The 13,865-nt window shown below is 35.7% G+C and overlaps 1 protein-coding gene and 1 pseudogene across 1 annotated transcript in view; one reads left to right on the top strand and one right to left on the bottom strand.

Moving 5' to 3' along the window:
- The window catches only part of ADAMTSL1 (ADAMTS like 1), a 314,782-nt gene extending 304,328 nt beyond the window's left edge, over positions 1-10,454 (bottom strand). Inside the window, exon 1 of the mRNA XM_029962898.1 lies at positions 10,428-10,454. Within this exon, the coding sequence (XP_029818758.1) occupies positions 10,428-10,454 (27 nt within the window). The remainder of the gene's footprint in view (positions 1-10,427) is intronic.
- Positions 10,453-13,440, top strand: LOC103767678 (annotated as a pseudogene).
- The last annotated feature ends 425 nt before the right edge of the window (positions 13,441-13,865 follow it).

Raw genomic sequence — 13,865 nt, 5'->3', positions numbered from 1 at the left:
GGAAAAGGAAAAGGAAAAGGAAAAGGAAAAGGGGAAGGGAAAAGGGAAAGGGGAAAGGGGAAAGGAAAAGGGAAAAGGGAAAGGGGAAAGGAAAAGGAAAAGGAAAAGGAAAAGGAAAAGGAAAAGGAAAAGGAAAAGGAAAAGGAAAAGGAAAAGGAAAAGGAAAAGGAAAAGGAAAAGGGAAAGGGAAAGGGAAAGGGAAAGGGAAAGGGAAAGGAAAAGGGAAAGGGAAAGGAAAAGGAAAAGGAAAAGGAAAAGGAAAAGGAAAAGGAAAAGGAAAAGGAAAAGGAAAAGGAAAAGGAAAAGGAAAAGGAAAAGGAAAAGGAGAGAGGAAGGGAGGCGGGGCAAGACATAGCGAGGCAGGACAAGGAGAGGAGATGAAAAAAAGAAAAAAAAAGAAAAAAAGAAAAAAGGGGAAAAAAGGGGAAAAAAGAGGAAAAAAGTAAAGCAGACTGTGGAGATAATAAAAGTGAAGTCCCACAGAAGCAAACAAATCAAACTTACACAAATCCTTTAAAATCCTGCTGATCAGAACCTTCTATATGACTGTAGTTAACACAAAATGCACTGAGGTTCATGAACAAGAGCTGCAATTACACTTCAGAACACTATCTATTTTCTCATTTACTGAGTACAAGAGACACTTACATGGGTATGGCTTCTCTTTTTCATGAAAGTTATTTTTTTTAAAAAAAACATAAAAACTACTGTGATTTGAGCAAGAGTGTGTCCAAAGTCAAGACAGATTTTCTTTCCAAACCATGCCAAAAAAACCCTGTTGTTCAAAATACTTGGAAGCAGACACACAAATTTCTATGACCCAAAATCAAAGAAAAACAGATGATAAGGTCTGAAGAACTCATTTTCTACCACTTCCTTCACTGCCTCACCATCAACAGCTATGGAATGGTTACCTCAAATGTAATTATTCAGAAGATGCATCAGTTTTTAAATTGTCAGAATAAGTATGTGCCATGTGAGAAAATGGAGTGACTAACAGCTTCAGAAATCATTCTGAAAGCTTCAGTATGTTCATTTATCAATACACCTTGTCACTACCTGCAGTATTTTCCAAAAGGCTAGAATAAATAACAAACTATGTCAAATTGCATGAACAAATAATCATCTGGGATGAGCAAGATCAGTTATTCACAAATGTTATATAATCAGCAGTACCTGATTTCAAATTATTATTAGCATGAAAGTAAGTATAAAATATTACTTACCATTGTTTTGCAACATATATCACAATTAGCTATACTTATTTCTCTTGGTATTTTTGGGCAAGTTACCAAAAGTTCTACTAATACAACTTCCCAATAGCAAGGAAATAACAAATGACAAATATGTATCCAGAAAAATAATTAAATTGACAATCTAATTTAAATCTAGAGACTAAATAATTTTAAAAAGTCATTATTGTTCTTCCTCTTTGAATCGCATTGCTCAGAGTTTTGTTTGTTTTTTTTTTTCTTCATCTACAGAATACTCTAGGCTTTTCTGAGTTTTGAAAGGAGAAGCTGGCAAGTTCTCCAGAATCACTTCATCACACTTTCTGAGCACTCCAAGCACTATATTTTCCTCACAAAATTAAAATTTCACAGTTATAGTCATCACATTTTCTTCAGTACTTGAATCTTGGGCATTTTTGACCCAAGACTAATGAACATCAAAGAACTTTTAAGCACAGGAGTCAAATTACTCATTCATCTTCTTTCTTTACTGTTAAATTTTATTTTGTTATAGAATAATGAGCTCTGTAGAAAATTGATTGAGCTGACATTATAGACTTTGTCTCAAATCCTACCAACACGGAGTTAAGTACTGACAGTGTAAAGTCTTGTTTATTTTTTTTATACCTCTCTCATATTTATGAAAAATTAAGGCAATTTTCCCAACATAGTTCTTCAAAAGGTGGGGTTCTATATGTAAATCATACTTTCTTATTGCTGTCTTGTCATATGGTTGTACCTCTGACCATCTCTACTTTATTGGGAATTAGAATTTCAGGAATGATCTGGCAGATTGCTGATGGTTATTCATTACATTTATACTATTATCTGCTAACACAGACATTAGAAAATAGTAGTAAAAGTATATTTATGATCTGCCACTCAATCAGATAGGTTTTTGTTACCTCATTTCTTTACAATAAAGCACTGCAAATTCCATTCAGTCCAGGCAAGTATGCTTTTTCTTGGTTGAATAGCTAAACTACCATTGTTTCCATCAATACAACGGTTGGTTTTGTTTGTACTTTATTATCAGATTCATCAGCTTTTGTGACAGCTTGCAAAATACTGAAATAGAAGCCAGTGTTTTCTTATGCTTGTGATACACTAAGTCATCCACTAAGAAAATTATTAGCATGAGATTTTTTGTATGTCTTTCTACTGTGATTTTCCTTGTAATAGATGATTTGATTCATAGACTATGAGGAAAATTTTTCTTCACATTGTATTTTAGTTTAAAAATACATTTCATGAGATTTGTGATGCTTTCTGGCAATGGTAAGACTGGTTTTAATAACTTTAGAGTCCTTTTAATTCTGAATACTATGTGGATATAGGAGTTTTAGGATTTGTTTTGTTTTCCTTAGGATGGGGGAAAAAAAAAGCTGTGGCTTTACATGATTAGAGGTTTCCGTTTCTATCCCTCTGTATTTAGACCCTCTATCATGTGTTATCTATGAAGTCAGTTGGGTTAGACTCTTGCAAACAGAATTTCTAACTTTTCTCAGCCCTCTATACTTACTCTAAATAAGGATCTGAATGTTTTCTGGAGATAGTGATAGCAGGGCTGGGTAGTTGACACAAACTAGCAAGTAACAGATCAGATATACAGCTGTAGCAAATTAGCAAAGCTTCATTGAAGCCATTGCTTTATACCCTCAGAAGAATTATACCTGCTTTAACAAAAATACTTTTTTTTAAAATCACAGCAGGACTTTCTAATTATTTATTCAGCATTCCATACATCATTCTGGCTGTACTGTTTAGCAGGTTATTACATTTCTAATTTACTTTTCAGAATATTTTGTTGTCTGAGTGTAGTGGCCAGTGACACAGCAGCTGCCCAACACTAAGAGGTGGTGCATCCAGCCAGACAACAAGTTCCTCACATTGCTTCCAGCCCATGCTAAATCCCACTGCCTCTGCCAAGCACAGTTAAGATCCCCTTCACTCCCTGTATTACAGGGTGTCTTCCTAACTGCACATACAGCAGAGCACCCCTTTTACATGGTGGTGTGTTCCTTAAGTCAATAATGAGAGAATTTGCTAGAATATGAGTCATATACCTTTTGTGGCAAACTTATTTGAAACTTGTTTAGTGCTAGATTCTCCTCTTAGTCTCACCAGATGATGTTTCACAGCATTTTCAGAGTTTTACAGTACTGAAGGCCAGAGGCCACATCCATTATCAGGCTATACATTTCAGATGTAATTCCTGCATTAAGCCATGTGATCTGTATTACTCATAAATAACTTTTGGATGAGGAAAAATATGTAATTTAGAAGAAGTACCCCATCTCAAAATGCATCTTATGACTTGATGATTAGGCGGCATGAAATAACATCCTGTACTAGCATAAGTTCATTATACAATAGAGAGTTATTATACCTGAATTCCATCAAAAATGCTTTTCAGTGCAGTTTGTCATATCTTTCTGTTTAAAACATAGTATAGCTTAACTAAAAAAGCAATCATGGTATAGACAAGAGAAAGAAATACCTGCTATAGAAAGTTTAACATCCAGCAGCTACTGACAACTGCTAGATTACTGCCTGTATTTAAGGCTGAGGCACAGACAGAGGCAGAATCCAGCAAACAAGAGAGTCTGCACAGAGGTAGACAGAGCAGAAAACCAAGTAGACTCTCAGTAAGCTCCCAAATGCCTGCCATGATGCTGCTCTGAGGGTCTGCTTGCCTTCAAGAACTTGAAATAGACTCTTTCTCAGCATGAGGTTACTGCCATTGGAATGGCATCCATGTAGAACAGGGAAATTCATCCTGTCTGTTCAGGGTCTGATTAGTAACCCATGAGAAGAAAGAAGGGGAAAAAAAAAAAAGAAAAAAAAGAAAGACCATTATATAAAGAAGAAAAAGAGTAATATAATAAAGACCCCTCCAAACTAATATAATAAAAAAAGAGTAAAACTAAAAAAAAACCCCAAACAACCAAAGCCTGAACACCAAGCAGATAATTCAGCAGTTTTAATCTGCAGATTTTACAGTTGCATTATCTAAATAAGGAAGTAGAAACTAGATGGACTTTATTCAGAAATAAATTTTTATATATAATATCTTCTTTGAAGAATGCAATGAAGTATTGAAATCCTGATCATGATCATGAAGGTCTGGAAGACTCCATCACAAAGTACAGAATTGAACAAAGCTCCTGGATTTTCAAATTTGAGTTTTAAACTGGAAGAATGTAATCTATTCACAGGTGGAGTACATTCTTTTCCAAGTTTGTTTATTTACATTTAGCTGTGGACCTCCTGAAGGTAGCTATTAATGTGACACAACCAACAGTATACAAAACATGACATTCCTTCTTGTCTAGAAGCCCAGACCTGGGCCACTATAAGGTATAAAGGACAGATTCTGTCTCTCAGATCTCTAGTAGAGTACACTGAGTCACAGCATATTCAAAGGAGGGTTGGAAAGAAAAACAAGGTGCTGTTTCAACACTTCTGAAACAGTCACCATGATAAAAAGACCAAAAAATGTCATTAAATGTCACATGCTTTACACCACCAGATTTAATCATGCCAAGCCATCGTGATCCTGGAAGACAGCTATGGTCTTCAAGAAATAATGTAAGAATAAATTTTTTGTTCACAATAATTAAAATAATTTGAAACTAACTTTCGACTCCGTTGATATGTATCACTTGCCCTGATACCTTTGACAGCAAAGCAAACACTCTAAACTGAACTTACTTTTTTTCTACTGTCTCACTCACATCTCAAGAATGGAAACTTGACAGTGTTATCTAGTTCCCACAAGACAGTTTCTTACATCCTTCCCATAGCCTTCCCATCCTTCCCATTTTCTCCCATAGGGAGAAAATACTGCCCACAAAAAACCAAAATCCTCCCCAAAGGAGTACCTCCTGTAGTGATTGCATTCACAGACACACCTTGATGAAGGACTTTAAATTTCATGTGAATAATTTCTGAGATAAAAAGTTTTGTGCTTCTAAGTTTACACTCCAGGAAAAGGCAGCCAATTTTATGAATGAGAACAAAAAATTTTGTAAAAGTTAATACACTCTAAATCTTAGAGTAGCCAATCTCTATGCATTACAGCTGCCAAAGAGCTCTCACTACTTCCTTAGTCTAATGCCACTATCATCCATCTCCTTGGCGCTCTGGTAACACACAGCAGCAAGGAACGAAGGAAAAGTGAACTCTCACACAATGGTAGTTGAAATGATGGATGAGAATGCATGGATAAACAACTCTCACTGTAATTGAGAAGCTTAGCCTTCTTCTTGGTCTCAGAGTCCAAATCCATAAGAACCCAGACAATACAATGAACTCAAATGAAGTTACCAAAAGTATCTACAAAATTATCAGTATAGTTCTAAAATTCTTTCAAACACATGGATAAATAGAAGCTATATACTCACAGAAATAGTATTTACTTTATGACATAGGTTCCATATACTGAAAGAATAGGAAAAAGAGGAAAAGGAAGGCAGTAAGAGGGAGTAAACATAGTATTATTAGAGGATATTGTTACAAATAGATTTGTAAAAGAAGAACATCACACTGAATTAAACTTAACCAGGTACTTCAGTGGTAGCAAATTAATATAAGGCAGTGCTAATAAACTTTATTCACTGTCTTGATGACTAGGAAAAAGAAGTCATTTAAAAGTAATCCACCACACCATTTTTCCCATTTGGCTTGAATGATACACACAACATTATTTATTTAAAAATGTATCTCTTTATGGTCTGTTGATTTCCCAGATTGAAATCTTTTTTTACATGTTTATGGCTGCTTCTTTGTCAATAAACTTAAGAGAAACAAAGCCATCTGGCATGAAGTACACACAGCTGCCTCCCACCCAAAATGGTGCTATGCTAAAAATAATTGGTATTCTGCGCAAATGCTTACAAAAAACCAGCAGAAAAACCATGGAGTAGGCAAAGAAATTACAAAATCAGTTCCAGTTTTCACTCATCTGATGATTTAATAAAAGGACTTTTTTCCCCCCTTAATGAGACTCAGTGCAAAACTTCATTCATATGAAAGTTACTGGCTGGCTCAAAATATATTCCCCAAAATAAATTCTTCCAATTTGAATTGATATCCTCACAATCCTGTTTATTCTTCAACTATTAGTATTCAGTGTTGCTTTATTTTTCTTTAGAGTTAATTAAGAAATGTCTTAAACTTCCAGTGTCCATGTATGAGCCTTTGATTGCTTTTCCAAGTAAGTTCAACTTCTTTTTAACCATCTGTTAACAATCTTTAACAATCTCTAAATAGAGATTGGTCAAATCTTGAATTCAGCCTTGTTCCTCAATACCTTATAACTCAGTATATCACAAGACAAAATCACCAAGCATGAGACTCTGGGGTCACTGCAAACAAGAAAAAAACTTGATGACATTCTGTGAATAGATCTACTTATGGATGATCTGCAAGCAGACAACTAAACAGATTTAACAAATCATTTGCTGCCCAAACCTTGCTCAGCAATGACAGTTTCTAAAATATTATTAAGCAGCTTGTAGAAAATGAACACAAGAATCACCTTCATATTTGATTCACTGGTGACTCAGACTAAGGCTAAGTGGGATTAAAGATAGAGCAGTACTTCATCAGACAGCTCATTTGTTTAAATAATTCTCTGAATCACAGATGAAGATGTTTTAATGAGTATAATTTTTCATTTTTAACTACCACAAAACAAAGCCAGCTTTGCTCTTATGATTAGAACTGTAAATTATGAGGAGTTTGGGTTTTAGACTAAAACTTCTCCAATATAAATTTAAGTAGAGGAGTGGTCACGGTAAGTAATTAAAAGCTGTCCATTCAGTACAGAAATACATCTGCCCAAGCAGAAAATGATATTGAAATTACCTTAGGTTTCAAGTGCCTTCTTCTTTGTTAATTCTATGCATTATTTATTGCCTTCTATTACATACATTAGGCATTGGGATATTTCTTACTTCTCAAATTTGTTCATATTTCATACAACACAACACATATGCTTCTATTGACATATGCTTCTGTCTCATTTGAGTGTATGTTGTGTTAAAGATGAAAACTAATTCCATTCCAGTAGGAAATCAGGGAATTGAAAATATGATTCTTGTCTTGACACATAAAGTTACGTCTTACTCTCCTATTTTAATATCAAGTGGGGGTTATTCTGAAACAGCTTTTCAATGTGAGTACTGGTAGTGTAAAAGAAAAAAAAAAGTAGTTTAAAAAAATGGAACCTAAAAATCAACCTGGAAAAAATGAGGGAGTTGTACAACGGAAATTCCTCTTAGTTCTATTTTCATATGTAAGAAAATTGATTCACACAGCAGAAAAAAAAAGTTATTTATCTTTCAACATCTATTTTGGGGCACATACTCTTCTGATAAACGTACCTCAGCATGCAAGTCACATTTATTTGAGAAAAAAGGGCAAAACACTCTCTCTTTCACTAAGCAGGAGGCCTTGAAATTGACTTACTTCAGACATACTTTTTTGTCTTCATGTAACAGTTTTAATCAGATACACAAACAAGACACAATGTACTGTTTATTATATATTACCTTATTATTTATTTTGAAGTACTCAACTCAGAAAATATTTTGTCAACATTAGAAAAGGATTATCTAAGGATAAATAATAATAATAAAAATAAATCTTGGCATGCTTCAGACATCTTATCCAGCACAGGAATATTAAAAGTAATTCCTTATAATCCCTAAACTGTGTTTCTGTGAAGAACTTCTATCCCAACTATAGAAGGAATTTACAGGATATCATGAACCAAGGAAATCATCACTTGACTCCTCTCTACGACATTTAATTTCTCACCTATTACACAATCTCAGCCATCTGTGAGTGCTCTTCCAGGACTCAGCAGGACTAAAGAGGGTTCCCTTACTATAACTTTAATTTTACAAAATGGGAAATGTGACCATTTGAGTATATTCATAATATTGAAATAATGCAAGAAGCAGGTGTTTTCCAACAAGAACTCAGTTCCCAGTTGTACTGTTCCATTAAACAGATTTCCCTGCTTCTCTCTTGCCTGCCAGTGACGCAGTTCCAGAGCTGCTATATTTATTCATGTGATAGCAGGAAAAGTTTTAAAGATTTAACTGTTTAATGTTTAGTTCTCAAGAAAATGGACCACTTCAGTTTTATTTAAATAATTTTAATCTGTATTACTGTAGCACTTCTATAATTTAAACATAATATGTGGCTAAAAAGGGAGCAACTAATGGTCATTGGTTTGATGAACTTTTTATGGGGTTGTAAATTGCTTCAGAAAAATAAATGTGTGCCTCTACCTACAAAAAGCTTCATATTTCTAAAACCAAACCCATAAATGTTTTTGAAGTTGCTCAGATATTTAGTTTCTTGGTTTTCCCATCAGTTTTATTTATCCCAGGAGAGAAAAGTGCTAAAACAACATTAAGACAGACCAACTGTTCTTACAGTCATCCCAGAGAGAGAAAGAGCAGGAAATACTACCAGTTTTACACGAAAATTTCAAGTAATTCTTAGTTAAATTTTGCAGATTCTTGTGCAGATTCCAAATCCTCAAGAGATTTAAGCAAACTGAGAGTTCTTATCTTCCGGTATTTTCTCTCTATCCATATAAACATTCCTAGCTAGGACTCATTGAATGAGGATCATGCAGCTTTTCAAAACATTAACTTCCTAGATAAAATACACATAGAGGCTGCATTAATTTAATCTTCAGTACTATTTTAATTTTCTTTTAGAAATAGGCCTATGTGATTAACTCCTGTCTAAGACTATCTAGACTTTCTGTATTTCATACAGAAAACTGCTATGAACGTGGATGAACAAAAATAAACTGAAGCCAATATAAAATAAACCCACTTATTTCAAGGTATCATGTTTCATGTTTTGCTTCACTTGTAGCACATCTGAATTTTGAAAAAACAATTCTATGTATCCAGGGATTTCCTTTTCCTATTTAATTTGTAACTACAATTCTACCAAAACAAATTAGGAAATTAAGTCATGGAAGTAAGTTACTACCAGTTAAAAATCTGAAAATGTCCTGTTAAGTAGTCATTTTCAAAAGTAAGCTAGGTGGATAGATCTTTGTTTACTATACTTCAAAACAAATGAGCACAGATTATTAAGTGTATGCATCACTTTTAAAAGGCATAACATAGATGCAGTTGCTCTCATCTTTCAAATAAGAACATGATGGATTTGATGCCTTTCAGTACAATTTCAATTTTGAAAGCCTCTGTTTTCTTTTCACAGTCATAAACACCTTTGTGGAACAGCAAACAGCAAAGTTGGATTAAAATATTAAATACAGTTTTACTGACATGAAAAATCATCTGTATAAAATAATTTATGCAAAACCAAGTAACTAGGACCAGGCTACCAATTATATGTAATCATCCTGCCTGTCTAACACTGCTTCTTTACCCTTCACTCTAGACAGTGCATTGATGCTAAAAAATGTTGAGAGACTCTTCTACAGGTTAAAAAACTTTTGCCCTGGAGAATTTCTTTGCTTCCTTATTAAGAGTTCATTACGTCAGATTAGTTGTAATTGAGGATCAATGCCACTCAGAGGTGCCTTGACTTTTCAATAGTTGAATACTATTTTACTGGCAGGAAATTAACAAGAGGGGTTTGCTGGCTCGCATTGAACAGCAAGCCATTGTTTACCAACTTTGTGTTTCTAACCAGAAAGTAAAAGTATATTCTGGGGCCAGCCTGACGGATCACATCACAGGAGCAAGACAGCAAGACAGAGAGATGAAGCATTTGCTCACTACAGTGCACATCACTCCTTTTGAGAGCTGAAGTGTAAAACACGGATGATAAGAAACAGAGACATGTAATAATCTTTTAGTAAGAACAAAAAGGATGTCATGTGAGAAGAATGGGAATTCATCTTCAACCAACACTTTCCCTTAAGCACTCTGCATGAAGAGGGTTATCTCTTTAGGTAATGTACTAGCCTCGTAGCACAGAAGAAAAAACACAAAACAGAAAAGCACTGTTGCTAGAAGGAGAACACATTCCAAAACAGCAAGGAGATGCTTGTTGTAATCCATTCTCTTTCCCCTGAATTTCTGCCACAGGGACCTCAAACACTGGGTCTCTGAGGAGGAAGAGATGCCAACTGTGCTCTTCCTGAGCAGCCTTTAGCTGTTAATTCATTAAGTGCCAATGAAAGGTCACCTGTTCGCCAGGTTGCCTGTTCGCCATGCCCCTCGGGCTGGCTGTCTGCAGCAGTGGGTGGTGACTAATGGGATGATGTAACCCAAAGTGGCTGTCAGCAGTAGGTCACGGTTCATCTGCTTCCACTAAGGAATTACAGCTGTGCAATCTACAGCCTTTACTCAGGAGAATTGGCCACATGCATGAAAGCATCCTGTAGCTGTTACTTCTATCTTCCCCAAAGCTACAGGAAAGGAGGAGATTAGAGAGAACCACAGTGGGTCACTGGTATGGCCAACATCCAACCTCAGTGAGAGAAGGTCCATTAAACAAAGTAATCACAAAGTATTAAGACATGCAGGTGAAAACTTAAGGAATATAAGTGCTGAAGCAAGCAAAATATGCTGTTCAAAGTCTCCAGTCTCCCTGATACCAATCCACTTTTTGAGCTGTGGTACACTGTAAAATGGAGCATAAAGCCTGCAAAAGGGTAACATCAATCCTTCAGAAGAAAAGGCTAGTAATTCTGAGAAACAAGGTAACACAAAAGAAGTGGAAAAGATGCTGGAAACATATTGTTTGGAAATTGCTGGTTGGCTCCCCTCATTTTTTAGGAAAGCTAGCAGATTTCCAATTTCAGCGCGTGCCCTTTGTCTCTCATTCTCATGACAGACATTCTAGTGAGGATCAAATTAAGGATTTTTCTCAAAAACAAAAATAAATTAAGGAAAAGTCAATTAAATTTGAAAGGAAAATACTTAAAGTTTTTCCTATAAGTGTGGTCTACCCTAGTATCAAAGATATCCCTATGTATGCACCAAGTGACCTTAAGTCATTAAATCCCTATGTGATCCAGTAGCTATCCAGGCAGCCATCCCCATCACTGCAGAAATGGATTTATTTGGAACAGTGAGTTGTCTAAAACAAAGAGGATCGACTAGCCATTCTAGCCATTTTCAGAACAAAGTGTCTGACTACTTCATCCAGGAGTGTTCAATGAGAAATTTTGGATTGTATTGAAGATGCTTCCTGAAAAGTGGTAGAAGTGCATTTACCAGTTTGTATGTTTCAGTGTGGTGACTAACATCCTGGGTGAAGGAACCCCACCCTTCCTTCCAGATATCCCCTGGAGGATTCCTCTGCAGAACTGAATAAACTGTTTCACAATGTGTAAGGCAAAACACATAAGATATACAACAGTTTTAAAAGTTCTTGCAGATTAAGTTTAATGTAGTGAAAGCCTGCAGTGAAAAATTCCGAAGTGTGAGGAGGGGACAGGCTAGAAAGCTGCCTTCCCGTATTTCTGTTAACTCTCATTTTAACTTTATTGTCTGTCCAACGTGTCGTTGTGAGCTCACAATGTTACTAATGTTACTGTGTCTGTCTGTGTGTGTGTAGAAAAGTGACCAAAGTTTTGCCAGGAGAAAAAAGAAAAAATGGACCATTTGTGGAGAGAGAGATGAAATCTAAAGAGATAATACAGGGAATTGCCTGATAATCTTAATTTTTCTGTTCTCTTCTCAACAGACCATATGCCAGAAAGACTGAGAAGCGGAAATTGTTTCTTAGTCAATTTTTTTAATGCAAATTGTTGCTGAAAACCAGAAAACACTCTATGAAAAAAAAACAAAAAGGAAAAAAAAGGATATAAATACTCTTTCGCTCAAAGATATCTTGCTAGAAAGATAACAGCATCAATAACAAACTCTAAAATAGAACCCGACTCTTAGTTTTAGGCTTGCAATGATTTGTTTAGGTTTATTATAGTTGGGGATTCAAAAGAAAAATTCTACCTTACTCAGATTCTGTGAAATATAAATATGCGTAATTTTGAAGGTATCTAAAATTGTCTTAAACTGCATCTGCTCTAGTCTCTGTGCTAAGCAGCAGAGGTGTGTAGACCAGAACTGTTGCTGCTTTGCCAGGAAGCATCCCTGATCCCCTGGTATGCTCCTATAAGTAAGACCCTTATCCATGGAGCTGACAAAAAATGAGGACAGGTCTAGCCAAATGGAAGTAGAGGGCTCCTTAGACATTTTTAATTCAAAATTACTAGATCACCCTTACTAAAAGGTTCTCCTCCTCTCGAGGAGCCTTCACCAGAAAGCACAGAACCAAAATCAGGAACTCAGAAGGGAGACAAAAGGGACAGTCAAAAAACTTCCTGGGTGACTGATGAGCAGTTGGCAACGTGGTTTTGTGGATTCCTAGATGAAGTTATGAAGAAATATGGCAGTTTAGTACCGCTCTGTGAAAAGGATATAATGGGAAGATTAAAAGAAGTCTTTAATGAAGATTTCTCCCACAGAAAACTTTCTATCACCAGGGAAATCATGAAGTATCAGGAAAAACATCCAAACCCCTCCACTTGCAATTTCCAGGTCTTCTATAATAAGCACATACTAGATATGGTTGATCTGGCTACACTGGAAAGCCAGAACTGGCTGAATGACCAGATAATTAATATGTATGGTGAACTCATAATGGATGCAGTTCCTGAAAAGGTTCATTTCTTTAACAGTTTTTTTCATAAATAGCTCGTAACCAAAGGATATAATGCGGCAAAATGATGGACTAAAAAGGTGGGCTTATTCAAAAAGACTCTCTTGTTAATTCCTATTCATCTGGAAGTCCACTGGTCCCTCATTACACCCCCAGTCGAATTATTTCATTTTATGATTCCCAAGGCATTCATTTTAAGTTTTGTTCAGAGAACATTCGAAAGTATTTGCTGACTGAATCAAAGGAGAAGAATGGCCCCGAGTTCCTTCAGGGTTGGCAGACTGCTGTGACAAAGTGCATTCCACGACAAGAAAATAACAGTGACTGTGGGGTTTTTGTGCTCCAGTACTGCAAGTGCCTCACCTTAGACCAGCCTTTTCAGTTCTCCCAAGAAGATATGCCCTGAGTGAGAAAAAGGATCTACAAGGATCTGTGTAAACGCCAGCTAATAAGACTAATAAAATGTAACCAACCTAATTTCTCTGGCATTTCTGACAAATTGCAGCTGGTGTTTGTGTACTTGAATTTCTGAAAACTTCCAAGAGTTTTGAGTGATTCTCAGCTGAGTGGTGTAGCCACTGTCGTTACCTCTATTTTTTGACAAGTTCTTTAACTGGCAGAACGTAACAGAGCTGCCATAGAATCTTCCTAATGTCAGTTTTGTTCTCTTATGATTCTTTCCTGTATTTAATATTCATTATCTCAGCATGCATATAGGCGAAGTATGAAACTAAAACCATAAAACTGTAGATTTAGTGCACCTTTGAGATGTAGCTAGAAATGACAAATACAAGTGAATTTGTCTAGAAACATAAAGATGCATGGTATGTTTTCTGATGCAATAATGCTTTGAATCAATAACAGATAATAGTTCATAGCGGTGGAATTTAGGTTATGAAACAACTTAAGTGCATTTCAGTTAGAAATTAAAAGTATACAGGCATTACTTTCTTATGT

Source organism: Manacus vitellinus, unplaced genomic scaffold, assembly GCF_001715985.3.
Source record: "Manacus vitellinus isolate BGI_N305 unplaced genomic scaffold, ASM171598v3 scaffold_50_pilon, whole genome shotgun sequence".
Lineage (NCBI taxonomy): Eukaryota > Metazoa > Chordata > Aves > Passeriformes > Pipridae > Manacus > Manacus vitellinus.
The sequence above is the reverse complement of the archived record's forward strand: the minus strand, read 5'-3'. Positions and strand labels throughout refer to the sequence as shown.